Genomic DNA, 20,823 nt, shown 5'->3' with positions numbered 1-20,823 from the left:
TGAGTCATTCCATGAAAAAAATTTCCGTGATCAGGCAGCTCTGCTGGTCAAGAATGGTTATCCAAGTAATTTAATATATAAGATTTTTTATTCGTCTATTAGTGCAGGTGATTCTCGATCATCCAGTGATGTTGATCAAACGACACATTATAGTAAATTAGTCTATATACCGGGATGCTCTCAGCAATTGGCAAGAATAATGAGCAATCTCTCAAACAAAGTAGTTTTTTATTATAATAAAACTGTGGGCAAATTGTTCAGTCGACTAAAGGATGGCAATCCTTTGATGAGACACTCTAATTTAGTGTACAAAATAGATTGTTCAGATTGTGCTGGCAGTTACATAGGCCAAACAAAACAGTATATAGGGTCGAGGTTGAAACAACATGAGAGAGATTGCAAAAATCGTAGTGAAGCAACAGCATTATCACAGCATGCAAAAATTAATGACCACTCCTTTGATTTTAATAATGTAAAAATTTTAAATAAAGAAAAGAATTGGTTTAAACGAACATTCAAAGAAATGGTTTTTATCAAGAGAATAAAAGATTCTGTGAATACACGCACCGATATTGGTAGTTTGAGTTCGGTGTATTTTAACTTAATTAATAAGGTAAATGTAGATAGTTTTATCGCGCGGTAGTTCGTGTTTCCTTTTGAATCGAGTGTTAGTATGTCTCACACATTTTAATGCAGTCTGTCTTGCCTGATACATTAGTTTATACTTATACGTCTTATTTGATGTGGTTTTTTATGATATCCTGATAATGCCATTTTATTTTATGGACATTTATTTGATGATTTCGATGTATTCGAATGATTTATAACCGTTATTCATAGGGTGAGATCGCTTTTTATTGTAAACTTATTGTTTCCTTGGCCGACCTGGCGTTAATTGTTTCATGTTGTTTTGCTTTATATTTATATTCATTGTTATTTGTCATCTAGTTTATATTTCATATTTATTATTGTATAGCGACATCATTTTATGTATTTTTTATCTTTATTGCTACACCAATTGTATGATCCATGCCGTTGTTTATAAATTGGTTTTTGTTTTTAGCCTGATGAAGGAGCTAAATGCTCAGAAACGTTGCCATTGAATAAATTGTATACAACTGTTCCTTGTGACTGATATTCCTCACCATCGAATTTTATTCTACTGTCGACCAATCAAACTTTTTGTACTTTTAAGATCGTGTTTCAATAACGTTAGTTTGTTGGAAATGAGTTATTTTGTAATATTGTAAATCTCATTTTATACACTTTTTGACTTGGCCAATATTCTATGAGCTTCTTTGTACTCATATATTTTTCATTTCTCCTTCTTTATCAGCCTTTCATTTTTCATTTAATGGGATGAAGTTATACATTGAATATGGCAATATGTTTTTGAACTATTTTTATTTATCACAACTTATTGAAATCTACCCTCAACAAGCAACGAAATATTGAAATAAAGGAGAGCCTCAATTTTTTTTATTGTAGTTTACTGTCAATGGTTCAGTAAATTGCATCCCTCTTTTTCCATTTATAGAGAAATAGATTGCCCATAATTCATAACCTCGCACTATATAATTATTCCAACTGGTCACTTACAGATTTCATGAATAATAATAATAATAGGCTCCAAACTTATAAATTTGAACAGTATTTCATTGAACTTGTCTCTCTTATCTTTTACTGGGATACTAGGTAATAAGTGAAAATGAAATGTTTCGATTCTTATTAACAATATACCTTCATACTTTTCCAACAAATCGCAATTAAAATGTTCATTAAAATTTTTTTGAATTCTTCATGGTATTGAAACTTTTCGAATCCAGAATTTATTCTTTAATTTGCATCATTTTTCACAGACTGATTCATTTGATATTATCATTTTAATAATTTCAATACAAATACAATACAAATTAAATAAATATTTCATGTTATTTTAAGAGATGGTAATCTTCCATATCCTTTATTCCATGATATCATTTCATTGCATTGAAATGATATTGTTATTAGGTCTTACGTAAAAAATAATGACGGACTTCATTATACAATGAAAAATTATTGTTAGAATATGTGTAATGTAATATTGTTAATTATCCAAATACTTTGAATTATTCTAAATTTTTATATAAAGTTTGAAATGTATATTTCAAATCCATCATCAACCAAAACCAAATTGAAGTATTAATTCTTAAAATAAAAAAGTCGTTGGGAAGTTTTTAAATATGTTCAATTGTTATCTTATATGCTTTTCTAATTGAGTATTATTGAATTAGATTTATTTATTATATCTTTTTTATATGCTGTTGCAACAAATTTTACTGAAATTTCAGCTTTGTACTGAGCACTTTTATTATCATCATTATGAAATTGTTATTTGTAATTATTACAAATTTTATGGACAATATTTTTTGTTTTGAATCGTTAAGTTTTATTGATGATTCTTTTGAAATTTTTGCTCGCTTTTTTTGATATGTGTGTATGACGTATATACTGTTTTCAAAAAGTGATTATATTGATGTGTGAAGAGTTCTTAGCGATCATATATTAGACTGCTGTTAGTTATGATGCCATGCGTCAATTCTGTCTAGTCTGTACTTAAATTATCATTGTTTCTATCTAGTGTAGCTGAAAATGTTTAATTCTTGGAAATATACATTATATTGCATTTATTAAATTGTTTTATTTTAGATCATTTGCTTTCAATTCATTTGGCTTTCAACTCTACTGAATTTAGGGGTACGTTATGTTAACTTTTGGGATAAAAAAATTTTTGATTTTCGATTTCTAATTTTCGCTATAAAAATGGATTTCATACATGTTGGTCTGTGTAAACACATTTTTTGTATGTATAATGCTCCTTTTTCTTGCGTAAACTTGAGATTCACGGGACCCCAATATTTCGCGTTTAACTATAGTATGAGTATGATATTGCTCGATAGGAATTTCATTTTTTTTTGATAAACAGTGCGCGGTTTGTGTTGCAAAACCAGAAATTAGGAAGATGACTAATTTTTAAGATGCGAACGACGTATAAGCATAGTGTCATTTAATAGTGTTTTTATTTGTTTCCATTGGAATCAAACATTTTTTTAGAATGTTCTTATTACATCACTTTTTTTTTCGATTAAATCAGTGGTTTTTGAATTAAGGCTCCCACAAGCGAATTCGGCAAATGCGAATATTAGTAAAGCATCTGAGGTCCTACTAATTTATTACAGATTGATAGTTTGATAATTGCTACTACCGATTATCAAACTATCAGCGTTATTGAATAGTAGGATCCAGTTTCAGATGCGGTAGGAATATTCATATTTGCCAAGTTGGTTTGTAGGAGCCTTTATTGGAAAAAATATTTTTGTGAAGCCATTGGACGGAATTTGTTGATATCAGTTGGTAATTGTTTAAGGAAATTAGAGACATTAAAACAAAGTGACAACACTGCTCATAAGAAGAACGCACGTTGAAAAAATAATTCTTCATGTTAAGGTTGACTGACTATTTCTTGAAAATAGAGATATTCTAAGATCCCAATGTATTTTCTAGATTCGAAAAATAATCTTTTTTTCATTTCTAAAGGTAAGCGTCCACTAAGCAGACCAGAACGCAAAAATCCGCCTGCTAACATTTGCAGCAGGCAGATTTTTTAAGGCACTTTTCATAAAATGCATATTAAAAACTTTTTTTGTAATTTTTTTCACATATTTTTTTCAAATATTAAAGTAGCTTTTCAGTGCGAGCTATGATATACATCAAATCTGTAGTGATAATTAATAGAGCTATTGGAAATCAGGGTGAGCGATATATTCAATTTCGGTATAACGAGTTTGAGTCCAAAAATATAAGATATTATTAATTCTATGAAATTTACCTGTCAAAACAGAAATTAACCTCAACTCTTATCAGATTCAAAATATTGCTCAGTGGCGAGGCGAAAGCAAACCCTTTGAATTTTTAAACATGGATGTTGAAGTACTTGAATATACAAAGATTATTTAACGATAGAGTATTTTTTATTCTACGAATATATAAATAATATATCGCATGAACAGTATAAATAATATTCAGATTTGTTTACATTTACAGTAACAAAATAACCTTGTATTTATGTTCTGTTTATTCGAATAATGAGATAATATGTACTTAAGTAAACATCACTTTTTATTTGGATTTCAAAAATAAATGGACTTCCCGAAATAGATACAAGATGTGTATTTTTTTCGAAAGAACAGAAGGGACATAATGTAATATGTCAGAAAGAATTTTGGATTGTGGGTGTATTTTTCCATTGCTACCATGCTTTTATACGCCTTCTCCAGATGATGCAATGGGGAAGCAAAAGAGTGATGAAATAGATAGACAACTTGGAAAAGAGAGAAAAGAATTCCAGAAGGCCCACCGGCTCCTGTTATTAGGAGCCGGTGAGTCTGGCAAGTCCACAGTTATCAAGCAAATGTATTTAATACATGTCAAAAACTTCTCTGAGAAGATGAGAATTGAAAAAAGAAATGATATAAGAGGAAATCTAGTGGAATCAATTGTTGTGAGTACACAACTTGTTTGATTTTAAATTTAAGATCTTTTTTCTGGACTCTTCAAAACATTAATTTTCAGAGCATTCTTGAAGCTATGCCCAAGTTGAGTCCTACAATTGAAATTGCAGACCCTGATAATAGGGAAAAAGCAAATTGGATTTTATCACAATCATATCAAAGTGAAAAATTGCCAGAAGAATTCTATAATTTTTGCTCTTCTCTGTGGAAGGACAAAGGAGTACAGGTATTTTTTATAAAGCATGTATTCTGATTCTGTCATAATGCGAATGTAATCAACAAACAAAATAGGAGTTTTATAAATCTTTCAAATTCAAACATTTTCTTTAAAGTGAAGATTTTTTTTAGGCTGCTTTTGAGAGAAGTAATGAATTCCAATTGATAGATAGCGCACAGTATTTCATCGAAAGACTAGATGACATTCGGAAAGAAAACTATGTACCAACTGAACAAGACATTTTAAGGTGTAGAGTACTTACAAGAGAAATTTATGAGTTGGTATTTCAAGTTAGTAATGTTAAATTCAGGTAAGTGTAATCAATTTAAATTTTCATCTGATGCTTCAAAATTACAATGCTTTTTTTAATTCCAGAAAAAGTACCTCCTCTAGCCGGACTCAAACCCCCCATTATGTTTTTCCCTCATTATTTTTTCAGATGTTAAAACAATTATTTTTAATAATTCTGAACATTAGTTCCACTAAGAATGAATAGGCAAATGGCTCATGAATTTATCCAATAACATGAGTCCTTAAAATGTATTATCTGAAATGATAAATTAGTTGTGAAATTTTTACAACTTTGCTTCCGCCGTTTTTTTCCGAAATTCGAGGCTTTATTGTAAAAAACTGGTTATACATTTATGATTCATGAATTGTCCATCGCTGGCCACTACTTTCTCCCATCTTTTGGGCATCCTACGAATCCCACGTTGAAAAAACTGGTCATTTTTTTCAAGCCATCCACGAAACGATCCAAGTTTTTACTTCTTCATAAGACCAGAAGTACTGGTCACCCAGGCCGTGTGCCATTGATCGAAACAAGTGATAGTCCGAGGCAGCAACATCTGGTGGGGTAGAACTTCCCGTTTCAACTTTTCCAAGTATGTCTTGACCACTTTTTCAACATGGGGTCGAGCATTGTCATGTTGTAAAATTACTTTATCATGTCTCTCGTTGTATTGCAGCCAATTGTCCTTCAATGCTCGGCTCAAACGCATTTATTGCGTTCGATAGCGATTGCCTGTGATTGTTTCAGTCGGTTTTAACAACTCATAATACACTACGCCGAGCTGGTCCCACCAAATACTGAGCATGACCTTGGAACCGTGAATATTCGGTTTGGCCGTCGACGTGGAAGCATGGCCGGGATATCCCCATGATTTTCTGCACTTGGGATTATCGTAATGAACCCATTTTTCATCTCCAATCACAATGCGATGCAGAAATCCCTTCCATCTTTGCCTTGCAAGTAGCTGTTTTTGAACAAACAAACGCCGTTAACATATCTCGGCTTCAACTTATACGGCACCCAATTTCCTTGTTTCTGAATCATTCCCATGACTTTCAGGCGTTTTGAAATGGCTTGTTGCGTCACTTCCAATGATCCTGCTAATTCTTGTTGCGTTTGGCACGAGTCTTGATCAAGTAATGCCTCCAATTCTGCATCTTCGAAAACCTTCTCTGTTCTACCGTCATGCTGGTCTTGGACGTCACAATCACCGTTCTTGAAGCGTTGAAACCACTCTCGGCACGATCTCTCACTAATAGCGGCCTCACCATAGGTATTTGAGAGCATTCGATGAGCCTCAGCCGCAGATTTCTTGATATTATAGCAGAAAACTAAAACCTCCCGCAAATGACGAAAATTTGGCTAGTGAGGTGACATGTAATCATGTTGATGGGAAGGTTATTCATGAGATTTGTACTTGATGAATAAAGTTTATTTATTTATTTATGTTTAATCGAGAATAACTTTATGATGCAGACACAAATCGACTGATATTTCGATGGCGTTATATTTACAAATACCTAAGCTTATTGTATGACACATATGATCTATTTGTTTCGACTACCACTTACCGCTACAGCTATCTATTGCAAAACGGCGGAAGCAAAGTTGTACACCATAGACAGTAATGCCTAGGTATGTTTTGCTACTACACCATGGAAATTTTAAGTTGTTTTATTGTCAAGGTTTTGAATTGACTGGAGACCTGTTTTGAAATGTGTTTGATTTGTAGCAAATTTTTTATTGATTGTGTAAAAACATTTATTTTGTTTCTTATTTTTTATAGTATTGATGTTTTCAGAATGATTGATGTGGGGGGTCAACGAGAAGAACGCTGTAAATGGTTTCTCTGCTTCAATGATGTAACTGCAATAATTTTTGTGACAGACTGTAGCTCTTATGACATGGTATTAAGAGAAGATGAAACGAAAAATAGACTAACTGAAAGTTTAGATCTGTTCAAAGTGGTGTGGAATAATAGGTGGCTAAAAACAATTTCTGTTATTCTATTCTTAAATAAACAAGATATATTCAGCGGAAAAATTTTGTCAGGTATTAGTAATAAATTCATGTAATTGCATCAAATAATATTTTTTGTTTTTAGGTAGAAGAAAATTGGAGCGATATTTCCCTGAGTTTAAGGCATTCAAAACTCCGGAAGATGCAAAGCATGATTTGAACGAATCTTCTGAAGTAACAAGGGCAAAGTATTATATCAGGAATGAATTTGAGGTAATATTTTTTTAGATGTTCGTATAAGAGAAAATTTTGATGGCAAATTTATTGATTTGTATAAATTTGTTGCTTTGGCAATTTTGCTAATGACATTCTTCCACTCACCTAGACAGTTTGTGATTCTGTAAACAAATGTCATTGGGCGCGTTCAGCAGAAAGATCGATAGCGTAAGTAGCTTTGCTATGTATAGGTATCAGTTTGGTAACGTTAGTATTCTCTGCTGGACAAGTTGTTCCTTTTCTTGACAACAATAGGTTCTGTGGGTCGTTTTTGAAGGTTGCGTTATGATGAGAGAAAATTTTATGTTTACCGATTTTTATTTCCAAGTTTCCTTACAGTATTATTACATTTTTATTGTTCAATATATGAGAAATTTATTTAGAGTAACATTTCAGAATGTTAATAAACGTATATTTCAGTTTTCATTATTGCTATATTTGAAATTTAAATTGCTACCCATATCACTGTTGCAACTGTCACTAATGTCAGTTACTCAACATGTTACCAAAAAGTAGCATAAAATAAATTCGCAACCAAAGATGGCGACCGCTCCGTAGCGGAAACTGATAGAATGTGTTCAGTAGAAAATTCAAAGAATATTGACAACTGCTCAACAATTGTTGAGTCTGCTGAACGCGCCCATTATTTTTTAAAATTAAATATCATGGCATTTGTCATGTCATATAATTTTCATGGTCAAGAGTGCTGTGGAGACGGCACTCTTGACTTGACCACGAATTTAAATGAACGCTTGTTATATTGTGCAATATTTTCACATTAACTAAATTATCTAAATAGTACTATACCCTAAATGAATTATTTTATTCTTTAAATTTTAATAATTTCAGAAAATTTGTAAACATACCAATCATGCAGACCATCGTCTTTATCCTCATTTCACATGTGCTGTGGATACTGAAAACATAAAAAGAGTATTTGATGATTGCAGGGACAGTATTCAGTGGAAATATTTGAAAGAATTTGATTTGCTTTAGTCATAAGAAAAGTATCGTTAAGTAGAAGATACATTTCTGATCAATATTTTCATTTTATGGAAATATTTGATGGAAATAAAAGTATGTGTTTTTCTACACAATTGAAATTATTTTAATGTAGTGTATTACAAAGTCTATATATAAGCAGAGATTATATATTTAAGAAACAATGAGCTTAATATGAAAGAATCTTTAAGAGCAATTTAATAATAAAGTAAAAATTTATTCATTCAGTTCAATCTTTTTTGTCTTATAGACTGATTTATTTTACCTGAATTCAAACAATCATCTGTTCTCCAAAATACTAAGTTATTCAGAAAGTGGGACATTAAATTTGACAAATGAAGATTCTGAAATTGATAAGTATTATTTTAGTCTCAGTATTATTTTGATGTATTTATTTAATCCTATATTATATATATATATATATATATTTCTATACAATTAATAAATATGTAATGATGTTATAAAAATTTTAGTTTGTTCTAATGTGTTCATAAATTGTAAATTTTTATCTAAGCTGTGCCTCTTTAAATAAGTCCTTTGACAGTGTTTTTGATGGCAATCAATGTGCTTAGTAAGTGATAGTTTATCTCAATAGCTATAGACAATTTATTTGATAATATAGGAACAAAAGTCTGATCATACTGGATTTTAGATTTCTTATCGAAAAATTATATATAAAAATTATATTATATTCTCAATTTAAAAATATATAGAAAAATAATCCAAAAGGAATACCAAATGACACTTTGCACTATTTCAAAGAATGTAAATACTGATTTTATTAAATTAGATCCATATTTCATGTTATTGCAACTTAGAAAAATTAAATTGCATGACATACATCTCTGATTCTGAAGTACTACCCTCTAGAGTTAACATTTGAATTGAGTGAAAATAATATTTATTCAAATAATTCTGTGTTATATTAATCTATTAGCTATTTTTTGATTATAAAAAAATAAATTTAGTTAGTGCAATTGTTATAGAAAATAAAAAAATAAACATACGAAAAATGGATATTTTTTTCCATTGACTTTTTTTGTATCTTTTGATGAAGTGTGTTATTCATAGCTTATAGGTGAAGAATACTGAATTTACCTCATTTTCAAAGGAAGGTATGATAACAACTTTCATTTTCGATAAGTTTCGTGAGAACCAAATTTTACCTCTCAATATTTTGGGAAGATAACTTTCTAATGTCCCTGAGAATAATTAATTCTATTTGTGTAGATTCTTATCATGTTTTCATATTCTTGATGGCAATTAATTTTTGCTGGACGAATATAATGAAACCAAAATATATATAGTTCAAATTTCTCAAAAATGGATGTTTAATAGCTATGAAGTAGAACTTTTTACTATGTATGATTCTGTATGCCCCTTACGAAAGTCCATCTTTTTTTTGGTCAATTAAAATATTTAATTTCTCTAATTCTGTGGTTATTCCGTTCATTCTTCCACATCTTGTAGAACAAAATCGTGCGAGAATATATCAGAAACGCCCAGTTTTCATGGTTATATTTCATTATTCTATGTTGGTACTCCGAACTTTCCGCCACGGCTTTATCTGTCAATTCATCAATTTGCCTTAAAGAAATCAGTTCTGCCAACCAACATTTGTCAATGCAAAAATCACTAAATTATATTTATGGAAATATTTCATTCATTTCGATGAAAATGCAATGAATTAGAGAAAATAATGTATAATACTCGTAGAGAAGGCTCATTCTACCACTCGTTCATTCCAAAACTCGCCACTTCGTGGCTCGTTTTTGAATTTTGAACTCGTGGAAGAATATCAATGCCTTCTGCACTTGTATTATAAATAACTATTCCAGCACAATCAAGAACTTGCATCCAATGTCAATAAAAATGTAATGCATTAAAGGAATATTAAGTTTACAAGGGGATAAGTATTGAAAAATGTTGAATCACAAGAAAAAATAAATCAAACAAAATATTTATTAACAAGTAGTCTTGTACTTTTTTCAACAAATGAAACAATATAAACAGAGTTGCACAATTGTACTTAAGAGCTAATATTAACAGATATGTACAAGAGAAATGAAACATGTTGTACCTGAAACAGCATTACAATATTTTATGAAACTTAACCTGAAACTAAACTTGTAAGATACCTAAATGTAGGTAAAATAATAATTACAGAATGACAATCTTAATTAAGATCAATACTTTAAATTCCCGTTATAACCAATTCGATTATGGCTTAATGTGAGGACTGATTACAGAATTCTAAAAAATCATTGAAGACCACCAGAATTAAATCGAATTTTCTCCTCAATACATCATACATAAGCAGTAACGACTATTTACAAAACAACTGAAATTTTCTTCTATATTAACATGGCACTCAATTCAATTTTACTACAATAATGATCATTAAAATTTTATAATCAGCCTAAGTATAAATTCTAATGAGAAAAAGATACCAATTAACCAAAACAAATTCTAAACAATTTCATATCACATAAAAATATTTGACACATCAGAATAGGGGTCCATCTAATAAGAATATTTTAAAAATGTTTTTTTTTTAGTTCAGCAAATTTAAAATAATCATTATAAAATGTAAAGATTTTCTCTATATCATTTCAGTCTTGCGAAATTCATCTAAAAAATAATTCAAATTACTCAGTTTCTACTACCACAGATGATTTTACTAAATTTTTCAGTTTGGCCGGGTCGTTCATGAAGACTTTTTTCGCTAAAGCCTGTAAGAAAAAATTAAATTAGTACATTGAGAGATGGTCATTATATATACAAAGTATATTGCATTCGATTAAAATAAGTTTCATATGTTTAATTACATAAATATGATTCCATAATTCTTCATAGGAAGAATTAATGAATTATGAGCATTTTATTTCGACTCACCTTCAGGCTATCTAGACATTGGTCCCCATCAGCTGTGTTTATTTCTGTAAGCAAGCTATTTGATCGTTCCAGCTCAGCATACAGACCGAATGGTATTTTAGCCAAACACTCAAGTTTCATGATGTGCATTTTGGACCGGAGGTGTTTGGCCAGATGTCCGTGTATTCGAAAAGCAATATTACAGTCTGTACACTTGAATGGGCGTGGTTCAGACGATGACTGGGCGGGTGAGGATGATAACTGAAAAAAAAATTTATTACATCCAAAGAACGTAAAATAGTTGAATATATGGAACAAAATTGAATTTGACTCACTTTGTTATGATGACTAGCACTTCTCTCATGCTTCTGAAGGTGACCTTTTGTTCGAAAACTAACAGAACAGGGTTCGCATCTAAAAGGCCTTTCCAGGTAATGAACATTCATATGTAATCTGAAAGAAGTAGAGAAAAAATTATTCAATATATATGCATGAGGATAATTAAAACTTTATATTCTTATTGAATTTATACACTTATTACCGCTCAACATCCCTATTGGACTGGAATTGGCTTATTGAATTTTTTTATTATAGAAAACAATGACAAGCAATCAGAATAATTCATATATTCTATAAGCTGATTTGTTGGCTTTTGAGCTAAATGCTCCCAAATGTCTGTTACCATTTTCGATTTAATCGTAAATCGCTCTGCGGTTTAATAAGTGGGTGGATTAGAACGTTGACGCGGATATTTACACAATAAGCTTGTTTTGCCTGATTCATTGTTTGGAGTAATGTTTCACCTTTGAAAACATACAAATCTCATTTTACATTAATCTTGCACAACATTACATTATTTTGAAATTTTCTCAATGTATTAAGAAGTCTAGCCAAGACTGCAAAGCAAACATTGGCTAAGTAACAGACAAACATGTTAAGATCCTTAATTCATGGAACTAAAAATACGAAATATTTGAATTCAAACTTATCAAGTTTCGAAGAACATATACATTGAATGTAGAGAGCTTGATATATGTATTAATGCCAGCATTTTCTAACCTGGGATCCGCAAACCCTAATGAGTCTAATAAAACAGTTGTGGGAATCGAATTATCCTTATGGTCCAAAAGTGAAATGAAACTACAATGAAATTTGTTTTTATTCCATATTACCATCTAGGACAGTCCTATTATACGATTTGGCAACCAGATTTTGAAAAAAAAAATTGTTATGCGTGGTTATTTTGTTCTGTAAAGTCTCCAATAAAAAAATTGTTCGATAATTTTTTAATTACTTTTCATATTATTGTTTTTTTTTAGAATGAAAGATAGTATGAACTCGGAACATTTTTATACATATCTTTTTTTGATTTGTGTTTGATTTTTAAAATGTTTTTTTCACACAAATTTTTAAAAAATCTATTATAGTACATGGATAAATTGGAATCCGATTTCGCAACCGATTTGTGATAACACATAAGCAGTCTATTTCTGTAAATATCGTTTATTCAAAATTTGAGTCCTTGATTTTTTGTCTCAAAAATTCATGGATCATATTCAGGAACTTGGAGAATCAATGCGGTATCAAACTTGATTTTTGCAAAGCTCTGGACGGCGGATGGACGAATTTTTTTTATTCGATGTTTAGATTCTGAACATTTCAAAACGTTAACTATGAAAATTTCATGGTAGGTTGAAATTCTTTTTCCTCAAACAATGCCAAAAGTTTATTATTGAAAATAATAAACCAGAAAGAAAGCACATGAAATGTAAATCTTACCGAAGTTGTGAAGGTTTGCTGAAACTCTTGGAGCATATAGTACAGCTCTTATTTCCTTCTGGCTTGACAATCAGATCGTTCACTTCCTTGCTTATCGGTTGGAACATTTCATTTTCACCAGTTGGAATTTCATTTTTAGTTGCTAATTTTAAATACTCTGAAGCCACACTCTTTGCCATAGCATTTTTCTCCAGTTTCACCTGTTTAGTTGCGATATCAGCCAAAGTTTCCATTGCACTATTATCAAACTCTCCAAATAATTTTGGAGAATCAGACTTCGATACAGCAATTGCCTGTGGTTCGACAAGGTAGTTCGAATTTATGTTAGCAATTTCATTGGAATCTTCGTTAGGTACACCCACATTTTTCAAAATCAGTACGTTTCCATTAATTTTTGGATACTGCATGCTGTATTCCACATTTTTGTATTCTGATTCAGATAACTTAGAGTTTTCTTTAGGCAATGAGTTTTCATTATTTTTATGATGATCAAGTTCATACTTCTGATACATATCACCACTTTTACTATTCAATTTTGAATTCACACTAGAATCGTTTTTCTGTACAGTACTTAATGATAAATCGATCACTTCATCCATTTTTGAATTTTTAGGACAAAATTCAGTATCATCCATCAATTTCCTTTTTCTCTTCTCTTTAAAGGTACCATTGAAAACAATATTGTCATTGATCTTTATAGATGGTGATGGTATTTCAGGGTTATGTGGGATATTTGGAGTTCTCAAATTCTGGGTGACTATAACGCTTCTTTCATTCCTCTCCAATGGATAATGCGCAGCAGTTAACCTTTCTTTTGGGAATGAAGGTTCAGGAAGGTTTTTGAAAGTTTCAATAGTTTCTCTTGATACTTCTTTCGAAGTACTTTCTTTTTCGCTTGAAGCATACCTTTGTATAACATGAAACTGTGTGATACATTTTGGTTCTGAAGTGTCCGGAGATTTCAACTCATATCGACTCGAATTGTCTGTATTCTCTGAGCTAACACTCATAGGTTCATCCAATATAACATCTGACATTATGTAGGGATAAGTTAGTGGTCTATTCTGGCTAGATTTTCCTAAAACCAGCGTAACAGAATTAACGTCAGTTGTTTTCTTTTCCTCAGGCAATGGTATACCAATATCCATGATGTTCAGCTTCAATGCAGTAGGCTGTTCTAGACACTTATTTTTCGCATAATTTGTTTTGGAAACGAAAGCAATTTCTTCTGTGTTCATTATTCTATTGGCGGCGTCAATTGTTATCTGATGTGGGGACTGATCTGCTAAAGCACTCGTAGTTGGAGAAAAGGAGTTGGTTGTAATATTGTGAGTGGACTTTTGAGACAAAGATAGCAAACCATATGCGGCTTCATGCTCCTGATGTCTTGTTGATTCATCTGCAAAGATAATGATGGATTTTAGAAAATGTATTCTATGTATTAAATGTTTGTAAAGTAATGATGAATATGAAAATATATTTATATGCATTAATCTTGCAGATCAAGCTTTACCACTCCAAATAAGATACTTTGATAAATCGGGTATTCTTCGTAAATTTTCTATTGACTAAAAGTATTAGTTGTTAAAATAAACTGGTAATTTTTTTTTGGATCTGGAAAGAGGAGCCATGTCAGGAGAATATGATAGTTAATCTTTACTATTTGTTGGTTAGAAATTCGTTACCGTGGCACAAAATCCATATGTTTCCTTTCCATAAATTTTGTTCTATTGAATAATTATGTAACATTCCAGTTGCAATAAGAGGCATATTATATTATGTTTGATATTTTTAACAAATGCTAAAATCACAGTATACTTGAGATGAACTGACAAAATGAATACTGTGAACAAACTGAATTACAATGCGACCTGACTATAAAGAAGATGACAACTTAGAGATAAAAATAATTTCACAAAGAATTTTTTTGACTGGTTGTAGTAGTATCAGTGTATATTTTCTAAATCAACTTATATCAGGTAGTTGTTCTTACATATGAAAATAATATAATAATAATATATTTGATAATTAACTAGAATGGTATTTGCAAAGTAACATTTAGAAATCATTAAGACAAAACTATTATGAAGACGCCTAGGTTAATCTACTACATAATTAATGTATAAGAGAAGAAGACAGAATTAAACTTCAATTTTATTATATTAGTGTTACTAATAAAAATTTTCCTAGGCTCTTATAAGCTGTAGAATAAACTTGTGTGAGTTAGGAAAAGCAGATGTGTTCTCTAAATCAATATCTTTCTGTGTCAGGATTAGCTCTGTCGCTTAATTGTCTATAAGACTCGAAAATCTTTTGAAAATATTTTGAGAATTATCAATGATTATTGAACCAACTTCGCATTTGATTTTGAACGATTATTTTGAAGAAGAATTCAAGTTCCAAAGGCCAAAAATCTAAAAGTGATACTTCTTTTTTATAACTACTGTCTGAACCAAAAGATGCTTCCCTTTTAGGAACATAAGTGAATTCACTTTTTCAACAATGACAGATTCATATCTTACTAGGCATTTCTGGCTTAGAATTTTAATTCTATGTCTTAAACTTTCTCTCAAAGAAGAACTACAAAAAGATCAAAATATGCTTCATTGACTGATTACTCTGAATATGTAACGGACAAGGATGTTAACAAGGCGAAATATAGAATACTGTCTATAATGTCACAAAATCTTACCACTGCTGTCCATTCCACTGTCTTCAGTTTCAGACTCTGAGCTGGGAGTTCCACTTTGTTGAGTAGATGAATTGGATCCTATACTAGTTGTGGAATTTTTAGTATGTGCTTTACTCTTCATATGTTTTGTTAGGTTACCCTTTGTTTTGAAACTGAAATAAAAAATATGTTTGAAAAAATTGAAGAGTTATATTTATTATAACTATTAACTCAATCGAAGAACGATATTTTCTTGATCGATTTTCAATTTTTATGTATTGGAAATATTAGATTGTCCGCGTTGGACCTAATTGTTAATACTAAAAAAATCATCGAATATGTTACAGCCCTAAAAAGTGCAAAATGTAAGTTTTGATTTCCTTAATGATTAAGAATAAGCTTTATTAAACCCAGTTTATTTTATATTAGATTTACCAACCTAAAATTACAATGACTGCAAGTATACGGTCTATCATTGGAATGTGTACGTATATGTTTTTTTAACATTGAAGGTTTCTTGCATCTTATCCCACATTGCTCACAAACATATCTGCCTCGACCTGTTGAAAAGATTAATTAGATAATTAATAGATGAAACGATGCAGAATATAATATTTTGTTGTTATTTAATAACAATTCAAAATAAACTAGACGACTCTTTTCTAACCAGAATTTCTTAAATAACACAAATATTATAATTATTAGAAAATAGAGGTATGAATTTTATTTTAAACCAAACTTATATTTACCTCTTCCTCTTATATAGGTATAATCGTCATTGCATTCATAGCCCCCTGTAATCGAATTTGGTTTTTGAGTTTCATCCTTGTCTCTTGTAGATTCTGGTGAAATAGACTGGAAAAAAAGTCTATATTCATATCTCCTTTTACTACTTCTATAGTTTTCTTAATTTCAGATGTCATTGGAAACATTAATAAAATCTGAATAACCTTTAACCTGAAGTTTTAGATAAGTTCTTGTACAACCTTATATGTTAATCTATTCAAATCTTATAATTCAATTATGCAATTCATTAAGTTATTATATAGATAAAAAAAATGTGTCTATACATAAACACATAGCATTGCAATATTTTTGAAATGTAGGTCCTTTAGTCTGATAGCAATAATGATGGAGATAGCTAAGCTTCGAAGTTTTGTATGCAGAGAAGAATGAAGTCAGCAAAGAATTATGAAACTTGTAGAGGCTGTATTGATACACTAATTCAATAAGTGATTTTATTTTTATAATAATCAAGGAAATTATTCAAATTTTTTGCAAGATTATTATATCTTTGATTGAATATTCCAAATCTCATAATTTCAAATCTGTCAACTATAAACATATATTAAATTATTGTTTTAAATTCTATAATTTTAATTCCTACCAAATTTGGTCCAAAAATTTGATGATGATGATACATATTTATTTAATTATTCATAAATTGGAAAAGTAGAAACAATACATAATGAATACCTATCTTCCAAAAAATTATTTTACTAACCTTGTAACTTGAATGGACCATCAAATCTATATTCTTATGATGTGCCACAGTATATTTTGAAGATATCTGCCTGGAATCGTAACCAGCAGCATAATACTTTTCCGTTTTCGTATCTTGCTGTCTCCATTCAGAATACATACTCAGGGTCTTGAAATGTGGAACATAAGAGGGTTGAGTTTTGTTCAAAGTACAATACACCTGCCTAGTTGTCGATTTCAAACCCAAGTAACTGAAGTAGTTACCATTTAGGTACTGCTGCACATACTTTTTAGCTACCCTAGGTGTGTCAGGAGATATCAGAATTTGATTCAGCAAGGTTGGCGTGAGTCCGTGGTGTTGTTTCATAGATGCAGATGTTGGTTTGAGTGCTAAACTGTTAGGTCTTGCAAATTTTTTCGATTCTGCTGAAGTCACTTTTGCTGGAGACTTCATCTCACTTAACTTGATAACTGGAGATCTCATTTCGGTTGATTCAAAGCTTTTAGTTGGAAAATCTGTCTTTATTTCTAATTTTTCCATCATTGCAGGTTTGACCAGCTTTGGTGCATATGGCAAAGATATTCTTTTAGTTTCTTCAGAGTTGTCTCTTTCTTTGGGTTTTTCAACATCGGCTATTTTTATTAAATTTGAAGAGACTTTTGATGGAGTTGAAGGTAAATTACTGCGTGTATATAAAGAATCAACAGGTGATTCAGCAATAATAGGTCCAGGCATGCCTGGCACATACCTGACAACTTTTCCGTTGACTACAATGTTCATGGGATTAAACATATTAAGAGGCTGAGATTCGATTTCTTGTGCAGGGACTTGGAATTTTTTATGTATAAGTTTTGAGTTCTCTGGGGTTGTCGTTTTGTCAGAAAAACTACTTCGGGTTAGATTATGAGGATTATTATTGTCCATATCGACTTCAATTTTCAAGGGATGAGGATTCTCCGGTGTAGGGTATGTGAATTTATTAGGAACAGGTAATCCAGGAACCATTAAATTTGGCTGTTTCAAGTTAGGTGTCAACAATTTAACAGCATTTTGACTGAAATCAAGAATGTTTGTGTATTTCATATAGGAGGGACTAGGGGTGGTGATATCTTCACTTGAAAATGAAATGACCAAATCTGGTGGTTTCTTTCTTTCACTTAAATTCGTGCTGAAACCGATTCTTCTCTTTCCTACATCCATACCTGGCGAATCTGGTGAACCATCGTACATTCTTATAACATTTTGTACTTTATTCAACGAGTCTCCATCAAAATTCCCCTTGTTAGTCAAAACGGTTCCACCGGAATGCAAACCACTCCTTATTACTCTATTCTCACTCATCTTCCCTCCATAGCTCATGAAACTGTTACTTGGTTCAAAACCGTCATTGTTGTTTTCAATATGAAAACGCTTGTTATCACCTATATTTTCCGATATCTTAACTTCCCCTCCAAAGAGTTTAACTGGAGCTTTCTTCTCCACGTCATTTTGGAGAGATGATGGTGCTAGCAGATATTTGGAAGTAATCATTTCTTTAGCCTTCGGATACATGGAAATATTGGGAAGACCGTCATCAAATGAAAAAGATTTAGTTTTATCGCTCTCCACGAGTCGTGTCTTTCCCAGAAAGGGTCCTGGGGATTTCAAGGGGAATACTGCTTGCATCTGAGGCATACTATCAAATGCATTTTTGTTTTGAGTAAGGATAGAGGCTACATTAACAGAACTGCTTCTAGCGTACTTTGCTCCTGGTGCGACAAATCCTTTGCAGTTTCGCAGTTTGTGCAGTTCCAACTCTGTCACAGTTTGAAATATCATTTTGCAATGTGGACATTGCATGTCCGATGCTAAATTCTTCAGCAATATTTCCTTTATCAAACTCTTGGACTCGACAGCCTCACTCATGCATCTTTTCCTCACTTTGTTAGTTAAATTCAAAGGTTCATCGGCCACCTTCAACCCTTCATTATCTCTAGGCAAAACTCTTTTAGGTACTTGGGCGAATTCACTGTTATATTCATCTTGTTTTCTTTTCAACAAATACGCATCGTTGGAATTCACCTTTGAGTTGTTCTTGGTAATAAGTTCACTGATATGGTGTGATAAGATATCGGATTCACCGTGATCCGCTTGTTTGTTATCATCTTCTATATTTTCTTTAGAAACTTGTTGGTAAAACTTGGAAGCTGTATGGAATCTCGGTTTATACAGTTTGGTTTTATAGTCGATTGGACGTTCTGTTTCGTTATTCTGCGATTGTTCATTACTTGGAATGGTCTCAAATGCACTGGACTGTTGTTCTTCAATTATAACTTCCCCACGAGCTTTACTACCAAGCACTCTGTTCGCATGAGTTCTCGATCTACGATGTTTATACAAATTTGATCTAGTCTTAAAACTGAAACCGCAACTGACACAAGGGTATGGTCTCTCGTTTGTGTGAGCACGGATATGTTTCTGTAGTACACTAGGTTTAGAACAGGCCAAATTACAATAATTACAAACATATTTTCCACCAGAACTTTTATCTGGTTGAGGAGATACTTCCTCCGATCTCTTTTCACTTTCATGATTGTTTTGATCCCTTTCAGGTGATACATTGTCATCAGACTTGACGTAGTTGTACTTATACAAGTTAGTATCTAAAATGGAAGACTTTTGTCCATGGGAGTTACTAACGACATCAGAACAGCTAAACTTTTTATCAAAATTAACTTCATACCTGTGAATATTTGAAACATACGATATGTTATGAGATTGTAAAGTGACTATAGGATTTTCTAATGATATGGAAGACTTGTTAACATTCAAACCGTCAGTATTATAAGCTATACTGTCATTTGCTAGGTTCAAGCAGTCATATTTACTAGTTGATTCGTGAACATTGACATTCGAAATGTCATTTCTGACGTTTAAACTATCATTTGCTTTATTTGTACTTGTATTTGGCACTGTATGGGTATTGTCTGTCCGACAAAAAGTTTCTTTCACTTGATGACTGTTTTCCAAGGATAACGTTTTCTTCTCTTGGTTTTGGTCCGTTGGTTTGGGCCCACTTTTATTCTCATTTTTGTTTCTGGGTTCGTAGCTCAGTTGTTTCTTGAATTTTTTGTGCAAGTAACTATCAACGGTGCTTTCCATCGCTGAATATAACCTGAAACAAATATCAAAATTAGTTAAAGGAAACAGCAATATGCGTATAATCAAGAATTCAAACAATAATCATAATTGAAAGTAGAATTACAATAATGAGTTGGTGCTGTCTACCAAAGAATAATAAATAATTCCACATGTACTGAGTTTGAAAAAATAAAAATTTTACAGTTCTACGTCGACAAAATTCTAATTTCTTTATGAAGCTTTCTCTACATTGGAAGCACTGATGATGATCAATTCTTCAGTTTGACATGTAAATGGGGTTTTTGCAATTCAGGTTTTCGAACAATAAGAATCAAATAATTCCGGGGAATTATAACTGACTTTAAACATTCTCATGTTTGGACCAATTACGTTTCTCATCACCAAAATTTTAAAAATAAAACTTCATGTATTTTGTGTTGTGAAATAAAGTAAATAGAAAATTTCTTTCACGGGGTTCTTAACAAGATATTGTTATATGTAAGTTATTCCTGTTGTTCTCATCACATTGCATATAATAATCTTTGTATAAACAACATTAATGTTGACACATTATGACTAAGACACCCAATTGTCAATCCT

At 31.4% G+C, this 20,823-nt stretch overlaps 2 protein-coding genes across 4 annotated transcripts in view; one reads left to right on the top strand and one right to left on the bottom strand.

Annotated features, from left to right (window-relative positions):
- Positions 1-3,903: 3,903 nt before the first annotated feature.
- Positions 3,904-9,313, top strand: LOC123688862 (guanine nucleotide-binding protein G(s) subunit alpha). The gene is made up of 6 exons (XM_045627588.1): positions 3,904-4,540; positions 4,612-4,776; positions 4,899-5,077; positions 6,861-7,111; positions 7,164-7,291; positions 8,144-9,313. The coding sequence occupies exons 1-6, from the start codon at positions 4,247-4,249 to the stop codon at positions 8,288-8,290; spliced, it is 1,164 nt and encodes a 387-aa protein (XP_045483544.1). The 5' UTR covers positions 3,904-4,246; the 3' UTR covers positions 8,291-9,313.
- Positions 9,314-10,240: 927 nt separating this feature from the next.
- Positions 10,241-20,823, bottom strand: part of LOC123676506 — a 55,121-nt gene continuing 44,538 nt past the window's right edge. For all 3 annotated transcript variants that reach the window (XM_045613669.1, XM_045614379.1, XM_045612838.1), the window contains exons 2-9: positions 17,125-20,257; positions 16,370-16,475; positions 16,060-16,180; positions 15,642-15,793; positions 12,950-14,348; positions 11,506-11,623; positions 11,192-11,431; positions 10,241-11,028 (exon numbers count right to left, since the gene is read on the bottom strand). In XM_045613669.1, coding sequence (XP_045469625.1) covers positions 10,945-11,028; positions 11,192-11,431; positions 11,506-11,623; positions 12,950-14,348; positions 15,642-15,793; positions 16,060-16,180; positions 16,370-16,475; positions 17,125-20,244 — 5,340 coding nt within the window. In that variant the 5' untranslated portion in view covers positions 20,245-20,257 and the 3' untranslated portion in view covers positions 10,241-10,944. The remainder of the gene's footprint in view (positions 11,029-11,191; positions 11,432-11,505; positions 11,624-12,949; positions 14,349-15,641; positions 15,794-16,059; positions 16,181-16,369; positions 16,476-17,124; positions 20,258-20,823) is intronic.

Source organism: Harmonia axyridis, chromosome 1 (genome assembly GCF_914767665.1).
Source record: "Harmonia axyridis chromosome 1, icHarAxyr1.1, whole genome shotgun sequence".
Lineage (NCBI taxonomy): Eukaryota > Metazoa > Arthropoda > Insecta > Coleoptera > Coccinellidae > Harmonia > Harmonia axyridis.
The sequence above is the reverse complement of the archived record's forward strand: the minus strand, read 5'-3'. Positions and strand labels throughout refer to the sequence as shown.